The sequence below is a fragment of the Rhamphochromis sp. 'chilingali' genome (genome assembly GCF_963969265.1).
Source record: "Rhamphochromis sp. 'chilingali' genome assembly, chromosome: 21".
In the NCBI taxonomy this organism is placed as follows: Eukaryota; Metazoa; Chordata; class Actinopteri; order Cichliformes; family Cichlidae; genus Rhamphochromis; species Rhamphochromis sp. 'chilingali'.
In genome coordinates, this window is record NC_137949.1 from 7,559,152 (window position 1) to 7,576,408 (window position 17,257).

The 17,257-nt window shown below is 41.0% G+C and overlaps 2 protein-coding genes across 5 annotated transcripts; both read left to right on the forward strand.

The window, feature by feature from the left end:
• Nucleotides 1–101: 101 nt before the first annotated feature.
• On the forward strand, nucleotides 102–6,760 carry pgrmc2 (progesterone receptor membrane component 2). Its single transcript, XM_080871366.1, has 3 exons — nucleotides 102–556; nucleotides 3,021–3,176; nucleotides 5,005–6,760. The coding sequence occupies exons 1-3, from the start codon at nucleotides 214–216 to the stop codon at nucleotides 5,100–5,102; spliced, it is 597 nt and encodes a 198-aa protein (XP_080727492.1). The 5' UTR covers nucleotides 102–213; the 3' UTR covers nucleotides 5,103–6,760.
• A 2,807-nt stretch (nucleotides 6,761–9,567) lies between these two features.
• On the forward strand, nucleotides 9,568–16,596 carry asmt2 (acetylserotonin O-methyltransferase 2). 4 transcript variants are annotated; one of them, XM_080871363.1, is made up of 10 exons: nucleotides 9,569–10,382; nucleotides 10,477–10,567; nucleotides 10,766–10,940; nucleotides 11,330–11,459; nucleotides 11,626–11,694; nucleotides 11,775–11,893; nucleotides 12,630–12,767; nucleotides 13,217–13,339; nucleotides 13,625–13,686; nucleotides 14,243–14,423. In XM_080871363.1, the coding sequence occupies exons 1-10, from the start codon at nucleotides 10,147–10,149 to the stop codon at nucleotides 14,285–14,287; spliced, it is 1,188 nt and encodes a 395-aa protein (XP_080727489.1). In that variant the 5' UTR covers nucleotides 9,569–10,146; the 3' UTR covers nucleotides 14,288–14,423. The 4 variants fall into 4 exon arrangements, with proteins under 4 accessions (XP_080727488.1, XP_080727489.1, XP_080727490.1 ...); XM_080871364.1 differs by having other exon boundaries at nucleotides 14,267–14,423; XM_080871362.1 differs by lacking the exon at nucleotides 14,243–14,423 and having other exon boundaries at nucleotides 9,568–10,382; nucleotides 13,625–14,093.
• Nucleotides 16,597–17,257: the final 661 nt, after the last annotated feature.

Consider the following 17,257-nt stretch of genomic DNA (forward strand, 5'->3'; position numbering starts at 1 on the left):
TGTACTATTTTCAAACATATTTTCTATCAGTGTAAGGCGAATCCGCTGACACAAGGAGACTGAAGATCTTGGGGCTCCTGTGGAGCAGTCGCTTTCATTTTTGCCTAGCCGTAGCAGCAGCAGCAACAACGCTGAACCCTCGCTCAACTAGTGGTTCCCGACAGGACGTGAACGCGGCATTGGCCAGGGGCGGGTAGGCGCTAACCGTGCAGTATGGCGGACGATGGAGACAGTTCGAGCGGACCAGTTGACACAAGCGGTGGGCAGGGGGCAGCGGAGGAGTCGGACGGGCTTGGCCTCGGAGGGATGTTGCTGAATATCAGTATTTTAGTTCTAGTAGCGGTGGTCTGTCTGGTGGTCTACCGACGGTGGGGCAAACGGCTATACTCATACGCGGCCCAGGGCGACGAGGCCTCGGCGCTTCCCAAGATGAGGAGACGGGACTTCACTCTGGAGCAGCTGCGGGAGTACGACGGTATCCAGAACCCCCGCATCCTGATGGCCGTCAACATGAAAGTTTTCGACGTGACCAGCGGGAAAAAGTTTTACGGTAAAGGTGAGTGAGCTGTGGGAAAACAACAATCTTTACGATTGCGTGAGGAAGCTGAGGTGTCCCTTCTTGGGGTGAGTTGTCCCGAACCAAAATTTGGGCGCAAACCGTCGGGGTTAGCCTAGCTCTTCGGCTTTGTCTATGTTTTTGAATGGAGTGCTAGCTGTTAGCTAGCCGCTAGCACGACTTTTCTTTTGGGGTTGTGACTACAACTAAAGTTGCAGACGTTTGAACCTTATATATATATATTAATGTACCGTAAACCTGCGACACTTTCTGTTTAAAGTTATGCAGCCGGGAGATGATTATTACGTTTTAGCATGCTAGTCTGCTAACGCTAGCCTGTTAGCTTGTCGACGTGCACAATGTGCGAGTGTCTGGACTGGACCCGTCGCTTGTTTACAGTGATGGGACTCACAATGCATCAATTCTGTACAGTTTGCATGAATATTTTCACCTCAAATGACCTCAGCACTACTGTACTCGTACTGTATGTTTATTTGCGATTGGGAAAAGCAAGTTTGGGTGCCACTGTGTGAAGTTAAATGGAGTTATAGGGACGAGACTGGCAAAACACGAAAAGAAGATATGACACGTCTTTCACTTAGACAAAACGAATGTGACGGGCCCACAGCCGTCTAACGTGCTACTCTGCATTTTCTCTGGCTAGGCTGAGTCAGCCGTCAACTCTGCAATAAACTATAATTATTCAAACAGCAGTCTCATGTGTCAGTCTGCTACTTCACAATGAGAGGACCGAGCCAAGCAGGCCCTGAATCTGTCCACCTCACCAACTTATGACACACTACCAGAGGCTCAGTGGAGCTGGCAGGACCGTGACATAAACTGTAGTGTATATTAGTCACACTGGATTTAATGCTGGAGAAACAGTTGATAGAAAAGTAAAACAAGGCATAAACTAAATAAATTAAAATGAATAAAGATGTGCAACTTGGTAATGGTGGTGTTTTCTGCTGTTCCATCACCACCTTCCTTGTCAGATCTGATGCATTTGTCATTCATTGTGGCATTAAATAGATCCACCCTTTAATCAGAAATTATATTAAGTCACTTGTATCCCTGCAGTTGTAGCTGTCACTCACAGCTGTTGCTCTGTCTTTCAGGCCTTATTTTGGCACTAATGTGGTCCAGTGAGCGTTTCTTTTTTGTTACACATCAAGTCAACATGAAAAAAAAACAGCATGATTCAAATTTAGTAAATGTCTATGTTGCACACTGAAGTTTCGTGTGAAGTGCACGCTGGAGTTTTATCTCTAATTCTCGTGGTTGGTTGTGAAAGGTAAAGAGTACTCCTTATCTTTGAGTTGATTAGCTCTGCTTCATAAACTCTTAAGCAGTGCCAGAGTGAGCATTGATCTGTGTTGGGTTGCACCGTTATATGAGCCTGCAGAGTTTTCACATGCAAGTCAGATGATTGTCCTCTTGGAAGATGATGAAGGATTCAAAACGTGGAGAAAAACTTCAGGAGTTTTATGAGACTGTATATCACTGGTCCCTTTCGAGTGATAATAAAGTCAGATATCAGAAGCAGAAGTCCCTTAGTGTAACACATGTCCTTATAAAAATTAATCTTGCTGGCAGATGTTACAAGACTGGGCTGTAACAAAGGTAGGAAAATACTGGATGTGATCTGATTAGATTACAATGTTTGTTTGACTAAAGCCCTCAGTGCTAATAATGTGGTGAGTTTTGTTGCAGGTCTGGTTTAGAGTAACAAATTGTCATAGGTGACAACAGAGACCTGTCATTTCTGTGACATTTCTACAGGACAAAAAAATTTGTTCTTTTTCTAACAACTGCCTATTCATTGCATCTCTGAAGATTTGCATGATTGATTTTTCTTTCTAATCAGAAGAGTTTGAAGGACTCATTCCTTTTGAGTGGTGTGAACGAGTGAATGTTTGGCATTTCTGCTTGAAAAGTGCCTGTTGACATGATTAAATTTCTGCTTGAGTAACTGTTTAATTGACAGAGTGTTGCAGCCCCAGTTAAACTCTTGTGCAACTCAGGAAATGTACTCCTTAGGTTGCTGATATTGAGTTTCAGATTACAATATGATCATACTAATCTATCTCCAGACTCTAATAAAAACATCAGTAGTGCTCATTCAGCATCTACAATGTGGATGATTTTAAAAACAAACTATTTTTAATGTATTTATTTAGCAGCTTAATGAACACGTTCATGCGTATTTACTGTTCTTGAAAACGTTTAATGTGAAGCAGCTGCTATCGTCACAAGATGCAAGTCTGAGTTAATCATAAAAGGTTAACTTGTTGCTTTACTCCAACTTCATCTGTATACTTTCCCTTATTCTCAGTAAAACCATGTGATGCTTTTGCGCTGCACACACAGTGGAGTGCAAACACTTTGTTGGTTATTTGATTAGTTAAAGGAGATATGAAAGTACTTTAACTCTTACTCATTCTTGCTGTTGTTTGTTTCTCAGATGGTCCTTATGGCATTTTCGCTGGCCGGGATGCTTCGAGAGGCCTGGCCACCTTCTGCCTGGAGAAAGACATCCTGAGGGACGAGTACGACGACTTGTCAGATCTCAGTGCTGTACAGATGGAGAGTGTTAGAGAGTGGGAGATGCAATTTATGGGTACGCTTATGAAGAGAAAATACACTCGTATTGATTTTGCTCAGATTTCACAACAGCACCCATCATATTAAGTGAGGATCCAAATAGCTAGACAGCACTGACTGAGTTTTAATCTTCTGTTTGTATTGATTTCAAGTTTACTTCACTGTCCAAAAAAGCAAGTTTTTTTTTTTTGCTTTGTTTGTTTTTCCTCGACTGGACCCTCAGGCCTGTCATTTTGGGGGGGGGAAAACACTACTTGCAGTCATTATGTAAGTAGACCCTCACTAAATACTCGTTAGTGACTTATTAGGCTTTTAAAGGTGAGTCAGTGGTGGAAAAACCATCAGTGGACCAAATGGGTCAGCAGCTTCAGTTTGCCCCTTCTTGTAGAAAATATGAAGAAGCAGCTGTAGCTAAGAGCTCTTTTCATAACTCATTAATCTGCTAATGAAGTGACCTGCTGTTTATGCCATATGGGCATTTTTTTGCTTTTTGCCGTACACCTACGGTGATGCCATAAAGTGTCTCATTTACTCTGGAAACAGACAAATTACTGTGTGTGATATAAAGATCAGAAGTAGCACACTGTCAAATTATATCAGCAGTTATTTTCACTATGGACTATTTGCAGTCTGTAGTTAAAAACCTGCAGTTAATTAAAATCTTTTTTAAGAAAGGGAGGTGTTGAAGGATTTGAAGCTACAAAATTATTTATACTATTGTTATTCATTGATTATCCATAGACTTGAAGTCATTTCAGCTCTGAATGTTTGTTGGTTGTCTGGAGTTGAAAGAAACTTTGGAGTGAACTTGAAAGAGACATGCAAAAAAACAAAAACATAAAAAACCCTGAAAATATCTCCCGCCACCACATCTTCAGCAGAGCAGTTAACAACAGGAAGCACTGAAACTGGAAGGAAACAAAGGCCTTCATTTTCTGACATGTCATAATCCAAGGATTATTCTGTGCTCGCTGTACATGCAGCACAGTGTTGGATCCTGTTACAGTCTGTCATTTTAAAACTTTCCTCGTGTGATTTACCTCAGATCTACTGTATTAGTGTCTAATTTTGGACTGGAACTCGTCTGAAGTACTGCCGGGCTTCTGCTTGCTTAAATAACACTTTAAAGCAGGACTGAGCAGCTTTGGCTGAGTTGGTGAATCCCAAACTGCAGTTGATTGACTCTTATAAGAGGATGACAGCATGTCATTTACGCTCAGCGCTGTTCCAGCCCAAAGTTGTATCTTGACATCGAGGGCAAATGTATTCGCTTAAGTATTGAGAGAGGTTTGGGAGCTTAAATCACGAGTTGATTAATTTACTGACATAAAACAAATTATAATGTAATAATTTTGGTTCCAGCCTCAAACACTTAAGCCTTCCCAAACTAAGCCTAAAAACTGAGCATCTTTGATTTTTGGACTGTTGCTGATTGTGTCACACATGGGTCAGATGTCTTGTTTTTACCAGCCAAAACCAGTCTGCTGATTCAGCCTCGGGGGTTCAACGGTCACTTTTTGTGTGTGTGGCTTTTAGGGCAGCCAGCAGACATGCAGGTCCAGATTTCTGTTTCTGCCCTACAGTCATTTATAAATCCAGAGAAAATTAGCGAAGCAAATCAAAGCCAAATCTTTATCAGACATGCAATCCCTTATCTCCAAAATGTATTGACCACGTAAGGCAATTGAATGTACCCTGACCAGCTGTCTGACATTTTACTTGGAAACCCAGCCAAACAATTTTTCCATTGTCCGGTTACTTGTAGGTTAGCCGTCTGTCAGGTGATTTTATTGATCACTCAGCCCTTTGTTTGAGCTTTAAATCTGTTCTGCACTTTCTTCCAGAAAAGTATGACTACGTCGGAAGGTTACTGAAGCCGGGCGACGAGCCGTCAGAGTACACAGACGAGGAGGACATCAAGGACCACCTGAAACACGACTGAGAGGTTCCATCACTCCGACCAAAGCCAGGAGCCCCAAACAGCTGTGACAGGGCCCCCCCAGGCCCCCCTAGACCACTTCCTCCATTTCCTCCTGCCCTATTGGCCTATCTGCCACTCCCTTCTCCTGCCCCACTGGCCAAAATCTTCACTCCTGATTCTGCCCGGTGACATGGCTGCTCTGGAAGGGCAGAATTCAAGTGTAAACACCCAGACCTCCCTCTTCTCTCCATCCCACAGAGATCACCACCAACAGAAAGCGATTGACCGCAAAAACCTTCGAGGAGCTTTTTTTTATCGACAGCAAACACATCTGGGGGCGGCGAGAGGCCTCGTGACATTAGATGTATCTGAAACAAAAACCCTAAAATATTTTAATCATTTGTCTGGGGGAGGGGGAAAGTGTGGTCGTCATGGTCGCCGCAGGGCACGGGTGGAGGCTGGTCCGAGGTAGTCAGAGAAACACATTGGTCTGAGATGATCAGTGGACTGGGATGGGGAAGTGGATTTCTCTCTCTTTTTATCTTTGGTTTAGTCACATTGCAACTGAAACTGCTTCAGCTTCGGACAGCTTATCAATCAATCATTTGATTTATTTTTTTTCTTTTGTTTTTTGTGTTTAAGTCATTGTCTCCCCTTGTTCAGAGGGCAGTGCTGTGGCCTAACCAAAGGCAATTGGCAGGGCGTCGCATTTTCCTGTTGTTTGTAGTGTATGCACTACTAGTTTTCTTTGTTTGTCACCATGTGATTGTATTTGTTGAGTAGCATAGAGGGAGGGCAGGGCGGGAGGGCAAATTTTTGTTTTGTTTTCTCTTTTTTTTTGTTTCCTTTTTATTTTGGATGGGAGGGGGTGGAGGGGTCAGAGGTCCTTGCCATATGAAACTTGTTTTGAATCACATCAGATGGACTGAATCAGTGATCGGGAATACAAAGGGAAGATGACAGGGCAGTCCTAATCAATCGACTCAATTGTTTACATGCCTCACAAGCCAGCTGCAAGTCTGTAGATTCCCCTGAAAATGGTCCAAGTATTAATTGTGCCTTATTTTGTTTGTTGTGTCAGTCCTGACCGGTCTAACAGAGGAGGCAAGCAGAAGGATGGAGGTGTAGGCTTTTCCTAGACTCGGTCCCCCAGACTTTTAAGAAGGCATATGTTCTATCAGTCGTCCATGCACAGACTGTAATATTTCCCCACTTCACAAACTTTGTAAATAGTCCGTATGAATTACTCAGTGTTACTGCCATATTTATGTAGTTGATGAACTCCATATACGTATAATGCTATGTCGTATTGGCCAAACCCCCCCTCCATTGTTTGTTTGTTTTTGTTTGTTTTTTTGTATTTCCTTCTTTGCGTTCTAAACTTCTTTTTAAATGTGGATGAATTTCCAAACGGGGGGAAAACAAAATACAAGGAGCGTTGCAGTGTGCTGCAGGGTGGGACCGGGAGCTGTTATTGCAGAAAATGTTTTTCAGAGCCGTTGCTTATCCTGTAAATATATCTATCATTTTATTAAAGCATGTGCAACAACAAAGTGAGCTATGCTGAATTCCCACCACATCTCATGTATTTAAATGTTGGGCGTGTGTGTGTGCGTGTCTGCGTGACAGAAGCAGGAAGGGATTTGTTCATGCATAATAAATCAATTTGGTTAATAATTGAAGATGTCTGGAATTTATTTGAGATGCGTGATTGGATCGCTAGCAGGAACACAGTTTTCCCGTGTTTTATCACTGTCTTTCCATCAGTCCTGTTTGCTTTCTTCTGACAGCGATGGTGGGGGAACAGTCATGCTGGGTGGCACATGCATGCAGTAATTAGAAGTTCTGTAATATAACTAAGAAGGAAAAAAAAAAGTGCTAAGAGTTTCACAAAATGTGAAGCTGCCTCTAGTAAAGTAAAAACCTTTGTGTTTAACTAGGAACTAAACTTACTGTTTGATACTGCAATAATTTTAAAAAATCTATATGTTGAAGGAAATACTTAGGGTGATGTTAATAATGAGCAAATAACAATATTTTTTTACTTCATAGGATTTGAATGAATCACTCAGCCTCATCAGGACAGGTTTGATTTGCTTGCGTAAGACAACCCATACATAAGATATCCTAAGTAGTTAAAACGTGTTTGCATAAAACTGAAACATGACTTGGGTCAACAACACTAATATTTGGATACCGTAGCTCGCTGGTACATTAGCATCAACATTTATAACATGCAAATCTTTGCAAAAGCTGAAATTCGGCCTCCCATTGCTGCACCCTCTGCACATACTGGAAATCTACGCATATATAAACATACTGGATTAATAGTCTTGTGTATGCAAACATTTGCAGTACTGAGCAAAAGTTTTGAAACATCCTTTGGATCCTGTATGGAAGGAAAAACAGTTTGTACAGTTCTAATGAGCTTTGAAAGTCTGTTTTGCATGAGGACCTTTTTTCTTCAACAGAGGCTGAAATCTCTTAGACAAACTTTCTTGTGATTTCATTAAGCACGAATAGGAATAGTCAGGAATAATTCTCCAGGCTTTTTGAAGGACTTTCAAAGCTCTTCTTTGGATGTTGGATGCATATCGTTCTGATCTCTATCAAGCTGATCCCACACTGCTTCAATAATGTTGAGGTCCAGGCTCTGGGGAGGCCAGTCCATGAATGAGTGTTTTTAGTGATTTTTACTCCACTTCTTGTATAATTTCCCTATTTCAGCCTTTTCTTCCTATTTCCCTTCTCTAAAAACGCCTTCCTGACATTAACCCCTCCATAGAGAATATTTCTGATTGTCTTTAGCAAGCAGCTGATTGATCATCTAACGGTCCAGATGCACGTATCATGATTTTTCCAGTTTCTTACAGACTTTAAGATACTGTCCGTTTGTCAAAGATCATTTTTAGGTCTGCCACGTCTTTTCTCCTCCACTTCTTTATTTTAATTTATTTCTTAAGGACACATTGCACGTCATGCTGAGACATGCCAAGGTTACAGCTGATAGCTCTTTTGGAATCACCTTGTTTTTACCAAAAACCTGTCAAACTGAATTTTTTATTCAACATTCAAGAAGTTTATTGTCATATACACCACAAAACACAAGTGGATACGCAGAGCAATTAAATTCTTACTCTGCAGGTTCCCTTCACATTAAATAAACAAATAACTAAAATAAAGAATAGACTTAACTCTGAGCACAGAAAATAATAAAGTAAACAAGTGCTTATGTAGCTTATGTGTGGGTGTAGTAAGAATTTAAGGTGCAAGTAGTTGCAACACTGTCACAGTGGTAATATATACAGAATATGTAACATTAAAATTGTTTATATTGTATGACGTTGTATTATGTTGTATATAAATGTACAAAATTGCAAATTTACAGGTCAAAGAATTCGACAGCTCGACAATTAGTGAGTTTTCATAGGTTCAAGACAAGAAATCGGAACAAGTGTTGTGTTTTTGTGACAGCCTGGTTGTAACAAGGTAACACTTTGTCCCCCCTCTTGTCCTTCATAGCCACAAAGAATGAGTAAATATTATTTGTGCTTGCTAAGTAATTTCTCCCGGGTTCGCTGTCATATCCAGAGACACTGGAACATTTTTGGTACATGTAACACCAATAATAAACATTAACCCTCTGATGCATGAATTATGAAAGCCTTGGTCAAGATTTTTTTCTTAAGTGCTTTTATTCTTCTCAGGACATGAAAAAAAATGTTCAACTCTTTTTTCCCCAAAAATATGTTTTTTTATAAAGTTATAAACTTGTCCACTCCAGTGGACTACATGCGCCTGAGCACTTAGCATGAAATACTGTGAATTTACTATAAAAATTAATTACCTTGTGTTCTATTGTAAATATACAAACACTTGTTTGCTTGTATCCTTTGAAAAACATCTCAGCAATTTTTTTGGAACTTTCAACTCATAAGGCCCCAATGTTTAGACGTAAATAACAAAACCAATCAACAGTCCTAGCTGTGAATCCTACACCTGAATATGGCAAACTATCTCCAACAAGAGCAACATTTTTGAGTCTACACAGTTCTATAACGATGCAGGACAGTATTACCAAGCCCTTAGTAGCATGCTGGAAGAAAACACAAACTGACATCTTAGTCTCTGCATCTCCAAACACTTCTGTGTTCATCACACCTAGGCTGTCCGTAGTTCCTATGTCTCTGTTCTGCTCTGGCAGCCACTCTCATCATCACTGGACTTATCACTGAACTCATCATCACTGCACTCATCAATGAAATCATCATCACTGGAGCTGGATGGAATTTCCTGGACTATTCTGTACACTGCCTTATTCTTTGCTGCATTTGAAGTCTACAAAATATGATAAAATAATTATTATAGTAACTCAAACTACAGCTGATCTGCACAGAAATATACATTTTAAATGAGTAGCTTATAAATGTAACAATTATATGCTTACTTATAACCAAAACAGTCCCAAAAAACAGTGAGACAATTTATGACTTATGTTAAAAAAAATATAGTGGGTAATGCATGATGTCCACTACAGTGGACACATGGTTAATCGTAGTTTTCTACATATTAGACATAACAATTTCTTATTCCAAACAGATAATATCCTTCCCTAGATGTTACTGCATATCATCATATTTTTTTTACCTGTTGGGCTCTTTTAGCATAGAAGGATTGACAGGATATGCCAGCAGTGGTCGGCAGGGGTGACAGTTTGCCTGCCATCTTTGATTCAGAGGAAATTTACTTGCAGTTGCACTAACTGAACACTGAATTGACCTCAATGGAGCATGGCAGCAGAGAGCACTCTAGAGGCTAATATGCAGTTCCACCATAGAAACCAATGCATTAAAGAGATATGTACGTTTTAGTAGCTGTCCACTCCAGTGACCACTATGCATCAGAGGGTTAATCCATATTTCAGAGCTGCATTTATTCATTCACGTGGAGCGTAAATCTCTGATATCAACTACTCAACTGCGCCTCCCTCCGCCGCTGATTGATTCGGGAACTTCATCACAACGTGTGTGAGTGAGTGTGAGTTTGGTGTTGGCTGTTGTGGCTCATGCACTGTCGCCGTTGTGTAAAGCCAAAGCGGGTTTCTCCTAATGCTTTCAGCAAGATCACGGATCACGGATGTATCTTAGCTGATTCTCTGCCGAACATTTCCCAGCAGCAGCTCCATCACACACCGCCGACATTTTGGCTGTTTTATCTAAAACCCAAACTAACCGTGCTGCACTTACACCCTCTAAAACCAACCTTCACCAGACTCGGATCCTTCTGGCTGCTTTCCGGACGGTAAGTGGTGATCCCGTGGAGAGTGTTTGTCCACGTTAAGCGCGAGTTTTTCCTCCGGCTGTGAGGGCGTTGTGTCGGTATGTTTCCCCACCAGGAGCGCAGTAATGGCAGAGCATATGTCCCAGAGTGAGCTGGATTACCCGTTCAAACTTCTGGAGTATTTTAACGGCTTCAGAGTGTCCAAGGTAAACATTTCACGGTTTATCTTCGGGAAGTGTCAGTCTGATTTAATGTGTGTCGATTCAGATTTTCTCCACTATATGCAGGAACTGTTGAAATATTACAAACTGGACTGAGGTGGTGGATCTGCCTATACTCATAGTTTTTTAACTAAAAGTCTGCCTACCAGTGCAAAGTTGTTAACTTGACAGGTCTTTCCGCAGGTGATATTTTCAGCCTGTGAGCTTGGAGTATTTGACCTGCTGCTCAGGTCCCAGGAGCCTTTGAGTGCCCAGCATGTTGCTCAGGAGCTGGGCACCAGCTTGGATGGGATGGAGAGGCTGCTGGACGCGCTGGTGGGCATTGAGATCCTGGAGGTTGAGAAGACAGATGGAACAGGTGAGGAATAGGAGGAGGCGGGTATAGTGTAGCAAGCAAAAGATCCCTGATTTGTTTCTGGGAGGAGATGCAAACCCCTCGGGGTTGTGTCAGGAAGGGCACAAGGGGTGGAAATCTGTAGAGCTACCCGCTGTGGTGACCGAAAGTAGTTTTTGATGTACAGAGAGAAGGAAACTACAAAAATATGATGGTTTCTCCCTGGGCATGAAAATGATCTCCAGTGTGATCATTCCAAAAAGCCAACATGTCAAATTTAAGCTACATCAGGTAATAATATTATAATTAAAAAATGGTATAATTAAATTGTATGTAATTGTGTAACAGTTACATTTAGCTGCTCTTTAAGGCTTTCATTTTAATTTATTGCTCTTTCTCTTCTATTAAAACAGCTTTGTACAGCAGCACCGACGTGGCAAATCTTTATCTGGCCAAAGGCAGCGCCAAATCTCTCCATGACATGATCGTCTACCAATCCCAAACCATCTACCCACTGTGGAACAACTTGGTGGATGCTGTCAGGTCTGTGTATTCACATGGGACCACATCAGGCTAAAATACCACACAAAACGAGCTGATTTAACAGGGCTTTTAGAAATGTTTGCAGATGTAAAGCAACCATTCTCTTTCGCTTTGTGTTGTTTTCATGAGCACAAAGAATTGTTCCTTATCCTCTGTCATCATGCAGGGAGGGGAAGAATCAGAATGAAAAGACATTCAGCCTTCCAGCAGAGGAGGTCTTCCAAGCCATTTACAGGTTGGTGTTGATCCCGCTGCTTCAAGTGTGGCTTTGAGCTTGTTAGGATTCAGTATATGAACCTAAACTGTACCGCACAGATCAGAAGAGGACATGCTGAAATTCATGGGTCTCATGAACTCGTCATGGGTTCTGGATGGACATGACGTTGTGACAGCGTTCAATCTCTCCGGCTTCCAGAACGTAGTAGATCTTGGAGGTAAGAGGCTGTCAGGGATGCTCTGACATCTGAGAGGGGCTATTATTCTTCCCAAGAAGGCAAATAGATATACACACACCTATCAGACATAACATTATGTCCACCTTTAAGTCGTTTAAGTTGCGAGGTGGGGCCTCCATGAATCGGGGCTGTTTGTCCAGTACATCCCATACATGCTCAATTGGATTGAGCTCTGGGGAAACCGGAGACAAGTTAACATCTCAGTCTCGTTGTTGTGCTCCTTGAACCATTTTTGCTTTGTGGCAGGGCACATTATCCAGCCTTCACTCCCCCACATGCATCAGTGTCTCTTGGTGACTCATCATCCTGTCGCTGGCTCACCACTGCTCCTTCGTTCGACCACTTTTGACAGATACCGACCTTTGCAGACTGGGAACACCCCACAAGAGCTGCAGTTTTGGAGATGCTCTGACCCAGTCGTCTAGCTATCACAATTTGGTCCTCGTCAGACTCGTTCATCTCCTTAAACTCACCCATTTTTCCTGCTTCTAACACATCAACTTTGAGGACAAATGTCCACTTGGTCCCAGATATATCTCGCCCAAATAGGTGCCATGAAGAGGAGATAATCAGTGTTATTCACTTCACCTGTCAGTGCTCGTAACGTTATACCTGATTGGTGTAGATACCTCAAATTCATGTATACCAAAAATGAACATTTTGAAGGATTGTTCCCTCTGATAAATGTTGATCGCTGTTTATGAACGATTGCTAGGTTGCACTGGTGCTTTGGCCCGCGAGATGGCAAAGGCGTATCCCTCATCCACCGTCACAGTGTTTGATCTCCAGCAGGTCGTGGACGTGGCTCAGAAGCATTTCTCTCAGGAGAATGATGCTATTGTATTTCAGTCCGGTAAGTCTGCTATGGATGATTTAAAACACCTTAAATGTTTAAGAAAAAACATACATGGGGGTGGCTGTATGTCACCTACTAATCAGAAGGTTGGTAGGTTCATGATCCTCTGCTACTAACCCCAGGTTGCTCTCCAATGCTTGCGTCTGAGTATGAATGTGTGTGAATGTTAGATAGAAAGTACTTCCCTAGAAAGGGCATAGAAAAATGTTCAAAACCTCCTGTTTGCAAGGTGCAGCCAATCAGAAAAAAGCTGGGTTAAAAAAGAGGAGGAAAGGAGCTTAAACATCTTGTTTTGGTTATTTTGAAATCTGAATCATGCATAGAAGCATGGAAGTAGATATAATAGGTCCCCTATGAGATTAGTTAGGAAAAAAGCATTTTTTTCTTCACTGTAACCAATAAACTGGTAAATACGTCTTTATTAATGCTGCGCCCTCTACGTGCAGGAGATTTCTTCACTGGTGAAATCCCCACTGCAGACTTGTACGTTCTGGCCAGAATCATTCATGACTGGCCTGAAGAGAAGTGCCTGACGCTGCTGAAGAAGATCTATGACATGTGTGCACCAGGTCAGTACACCAGGTACATGTGGGGGTTTGTTGTTTTAGCGACAAACCACTGAATGTGAGATCTGTCAAGTCTGGGAAAGTAGAGAAGTAACAGCTTCAAAAGCGGACAAGTTATGTTCAGTTTGTGTCAAAATGAGACATTTTCTTACCAGAGTTAGTGGCCAGCTTGAAAATAGCCACTGTTATTACATTTCATATTGCTAATGAGCTTCATCAAAAGAGTAAGAATAATATGAGTATATTATTGAGCGATCAAGTTTGAAGTTGACATTTCTGGGCTCCCAGTTGGAATTTTCATCTGGAACGTCTCCTCAACTCAGAGTCAGAGCAACCCCACCAATCCTGAGGTAATCACAATCACAGCCATAGATGGTGGCTGTGATGTAAACAGTAGTAAAACTGAAAAACTTGTCATCTGTACTGCCATTGTTGTGTATTTGTAACTCAGCCCACTCATCAGGCTCTATCTTTGACTGCCCTGCAGCAGTGTTTTTAAGCACAGAAAACAAGTATTACATTGTTTTTCTTGTGACACGTGAATAGCTCGACCTTGGTAATAATGAAAACAAATCCCATTTTTCTTCGTTTTTGCAACTTTACTGCCGACACTCCCAAGTTCCGACTTCCGTGGTATCTGGAGCACAGCATAAATAACAGTTTTAGTAATTGTTTCCATTTGTTAATGATTTGACCTGTATTTTACCTGCTGCACTGTAAGATGTTCACAAACCTGCTGGCCAACACTAGTTTACTCCACCAAGTACTAAATCATGTGTTTCGAGGGGATCAAACACTTATTTCACTCAGTAGAGTACACATTGTTGCTATATTTTCTCAATTTTTCATTTGATTATTATACTTATAGCAGTTTTTGTTTCTATTTGAAACAAAAACTGCTTTCAGTATCTTTGTTTGTCCTCCTGCCAGGCGGCGGCGTCCTGCTGGTAGAAGCGATGCTGTTTGAGAACAGACGAGGGCCCATCATGACTCAGCTTTTCTCCCTCAACATGCTGGTGCAGACGAAGGGCAGGGAGCGCCCACCGTCCGAGTACACACACATGTTCAACAAGACCGGCTTCAAGAACATTCAGGTCTGCCGCACGGGCAAATCTTATGATGCCATATTGGCCATCAGATGAGCTCAGACAGAGAGCGGGATGCTTAGAAAGCATCTGTCAAAAGTCTGGGAAATTAGAGAAAGGTTAAGTGGAAACTTCAAGGCCTCGATAAGGAACAGATGTCAACATCAAACTGTAAACTGTGGGGAGAAAAAAAAAGTTGTCCACATGGATCTCCAGTTTATGTTATCGTCAGCACCAATTATTTAATATTTTGAAATTTTTCTTACAGTTCACCTTGTCTTTCGACCACACCTCTGGTTAGAGGTTGCTGCTGTGATAGATAATATCTTTTAGTCATACTTGCGTCTATAAGTAATGTTCTCACCTTTCACCAAGCAAAATAAGATTCAAGAATGGGTTCAGATTTAAAAAAAAAATTTAACATTTGATGAAGATTTTCTCTCTTGATACCACTCTTATGGTTGTATGCTAAATATGAAGCTACTACTACCACCAGAAGCTTGTTAACTTAACATTAAGCTAAGCTAAGCTAAGCTAACAAGTAACTGTTTAGCATAGTTAGCATAAAGACAAAAGTAGGTTAACCTGCAGATATGTTTAATTTACCTTAACTAAATAAATACACTAAGCTAATAAGCAACTGGTTAGCTCAGTGTCGAGGCTCTGACATGAATTCATTGCTCAAGAGTTGTTCACCATATTGAAGATGACACAACAAGTGTTTGCATGGGAAATGTGTGTTCCCCAATGGGTTGGCTCTCGCTGGGTGAAAATGGTTGCAAAATATGTGCAGGACCAAAATCATCCTAGTGATTGCTTTGGTTGCTAGCACATTGCTTGTAGTTTTTCGTGGTTGTCTGCAAATACTCATCTAGCTGAGAACTAGTACATTTTTACAATTTGTAAAAATTTGTACAATTTGTAAAAATGTTACGCAAAGTGGAAATGGAGAAGCCGTGCCTCACCACTGGAGGCAAGCATGTTTCACAAGTTGCAACTTTTACTTTGAAGGTGACGAATCTTTATTTCTAGCTTGTGTTGGACTTTTTGCAGTTTCACTAAAGTTCAGAGAGTGGCTGGGAAGTGTTTGTAGTCAACTCTGTCACTTCCAGTCAAACTAGGACAGCAGCAACATGCTAGCAACCAAAGCAATGACAGAGAGTTTTTCACCAGTTGGTTGAACTGGTACCTATGGCATTTAGAAGCTCCTTGTCTACGTCCCAGCGACTACTATCAACTTCAAGAAACTGGTTGGGGTATACTCACTTCCCTCAGAGTCAGTGGTTGCCAAATGATCACAGGCCATTTGACTGGCTTGTGTGACTGGGGCTTTATTTACTTGATCCTACATTATCACTGTGATCATCACACATCCAAATTGGTGGACGAGTTAATGTCAACACTGACGCTCGCTTCTCTTCTCTTTTATGACTATTTTTTATGCCTATTCAACCAGAATATTAGACCAGTATATCATAGTGGGCACTGCATATGCACCCCAAAACCTTTTTAAACATTTTTGCACAAAGTTAGTTTTATAATTTTGAATTACATCCAGACTTCAGATATAATCTGATCATAAACAGTTTTTAACCAGATAAAGAAAAAAGTCATTTTCACACTGTTGGGAAAACTGACCCTATAATATTTGTTCATGCAAAAATCAGACTGTAAACCTGCTGCCATCATTGCTTTCATTGTTCTACACAATATTTTCTCAGTTGTGTCTATCTTGCAATGTGTCATTTCTCAGTCTCTGTAGAAAAGTCAGTTTTGTCTGTCTTGTAGATCTTACCAAGTCTGTGCTAGATGTGTGTGTCTTCATGTATTTAATGATTCTGTTTCACTCACAGGAAGACACATCAGACTAATAAAGTTCAAATAGGAAAAATACTGACCTTTAAACTTAAAAAAAGTGATGTGATGTGTGTGAACGTGCGCGTGTTCCCAGCTTTCCTGTTCACTGTGACGAGTGGAAGATGAGACTCAACTGTATTTAACCCTTTATGATCACCTCTGTTTACCTTCATCATTCCTCTGCTGCTATTATGAAGTTCTCACTGTGTTGGCTGGTTGAAGAAAAAAGAATCACTCGGGTGCTGTTTAAAAAACCCTCTTTGTCAATGTCTGGTGCATTTTGTCGTTTTATGTTTTATTTTTTTATGATGTCAGTTAGCGAGGCTTCAGGAACTGAAGCTCTTGTTCACACCAGAAGCCGACTCGCATCAAATCGGCTCCTCATAGCTGCTGATAAGTTCACACGTGAATTAAAACATGTGTTAATGGAGCTGTGAGATTAAGTTTTATTAGCATGTGTGTCACTGATGACATGTAAATGTAGAATAACAACATGTGCAATAGAAATGGAGCATTTGAGTCACCGGACCCTCCTCCTCCTGCTCATTCCTGTAAGCATGCATCCTTCAGACACACATCTTGGATATTCTGTACAAAAAGTTCATTTGAACAAAAAATATTATGTTTATAATTTTTTGTATTAAAAGTATTGCATGTAAACACAGCCACAGGGTGTTGGGAGTTTGTCCTTGTAGCTGATACTGTGATAGTTCTTTAGTCTTAAATATTTATTAGTTAATGTTTTTACAGCCTCCCTGAATTTTTGCCTGGACTTTACACAGTTTACACATTAGTTATTGAATTACTATTATGTTAAATTGTTCTTTGTTACCAAAGCAGCAATTTTAAGAAGTCATATCCAATATGTAATGTGATCATTTGTCTCGGTTTCTCCTGGCAAAAATTACGAGGATCCAAGAATTATAGATAATGAGTCTTACAGTTTTTTTTTATTTATAATATGGTGTATCCATGAGCA

What these genes read in the sequence shown, in the direction of transcription:
- pgrmc2 (XM_080871366.1), top strand. Translation starts at nt 214, where the DNA reads ATGGCGGACGATGGAGACAGTTCGAGCGGACCAGTTGACACAAGCGGT. An exon ending in GAAAAAGTTTTACGGTAAAG is followed by an intron (nt 557 to 3,020) that starts GTGAGTGAGCTG and finishes TTTGTTTCTCAG; the next exon opens with ATGGTCCTTATGGCATTTTC. An exon ending in GTGGGAGATGCAATTTATGG is followed by an intron (nt 3,177 to 5,004) that starts GTACGCTTATGA and finishes ACTTTCTTCCAG; the next exon opens with AAAAGTATGACTACGTCGGA.
- asmt2 (XM_080871361.1), top strand. Translation starts at nt 10,147, where the DNA reads ATGCACTGTCGCCGTTGTGTAAAGCCAAAGCGGGTTTCTCCTAATGCT. An exon ending in TTCTGGCTGCTTTCCGGACG is followed by an intron (nt 10,383 to 10,476) that starts GTAAGTGGTGAT and finishes TTTCCCCACCAG; the next exon opens with GAGCGCAGTAATGGCAGAGC. An exon ending in GAACGTAGTAGATCTTGGAG is followed by an intron (nt 11,894 to 12,629) that starts GTAAGAGGCTGT and finishes AACGATTGCTAG; the next exon opens with GTTGCACTGGTGCTTTGGCC.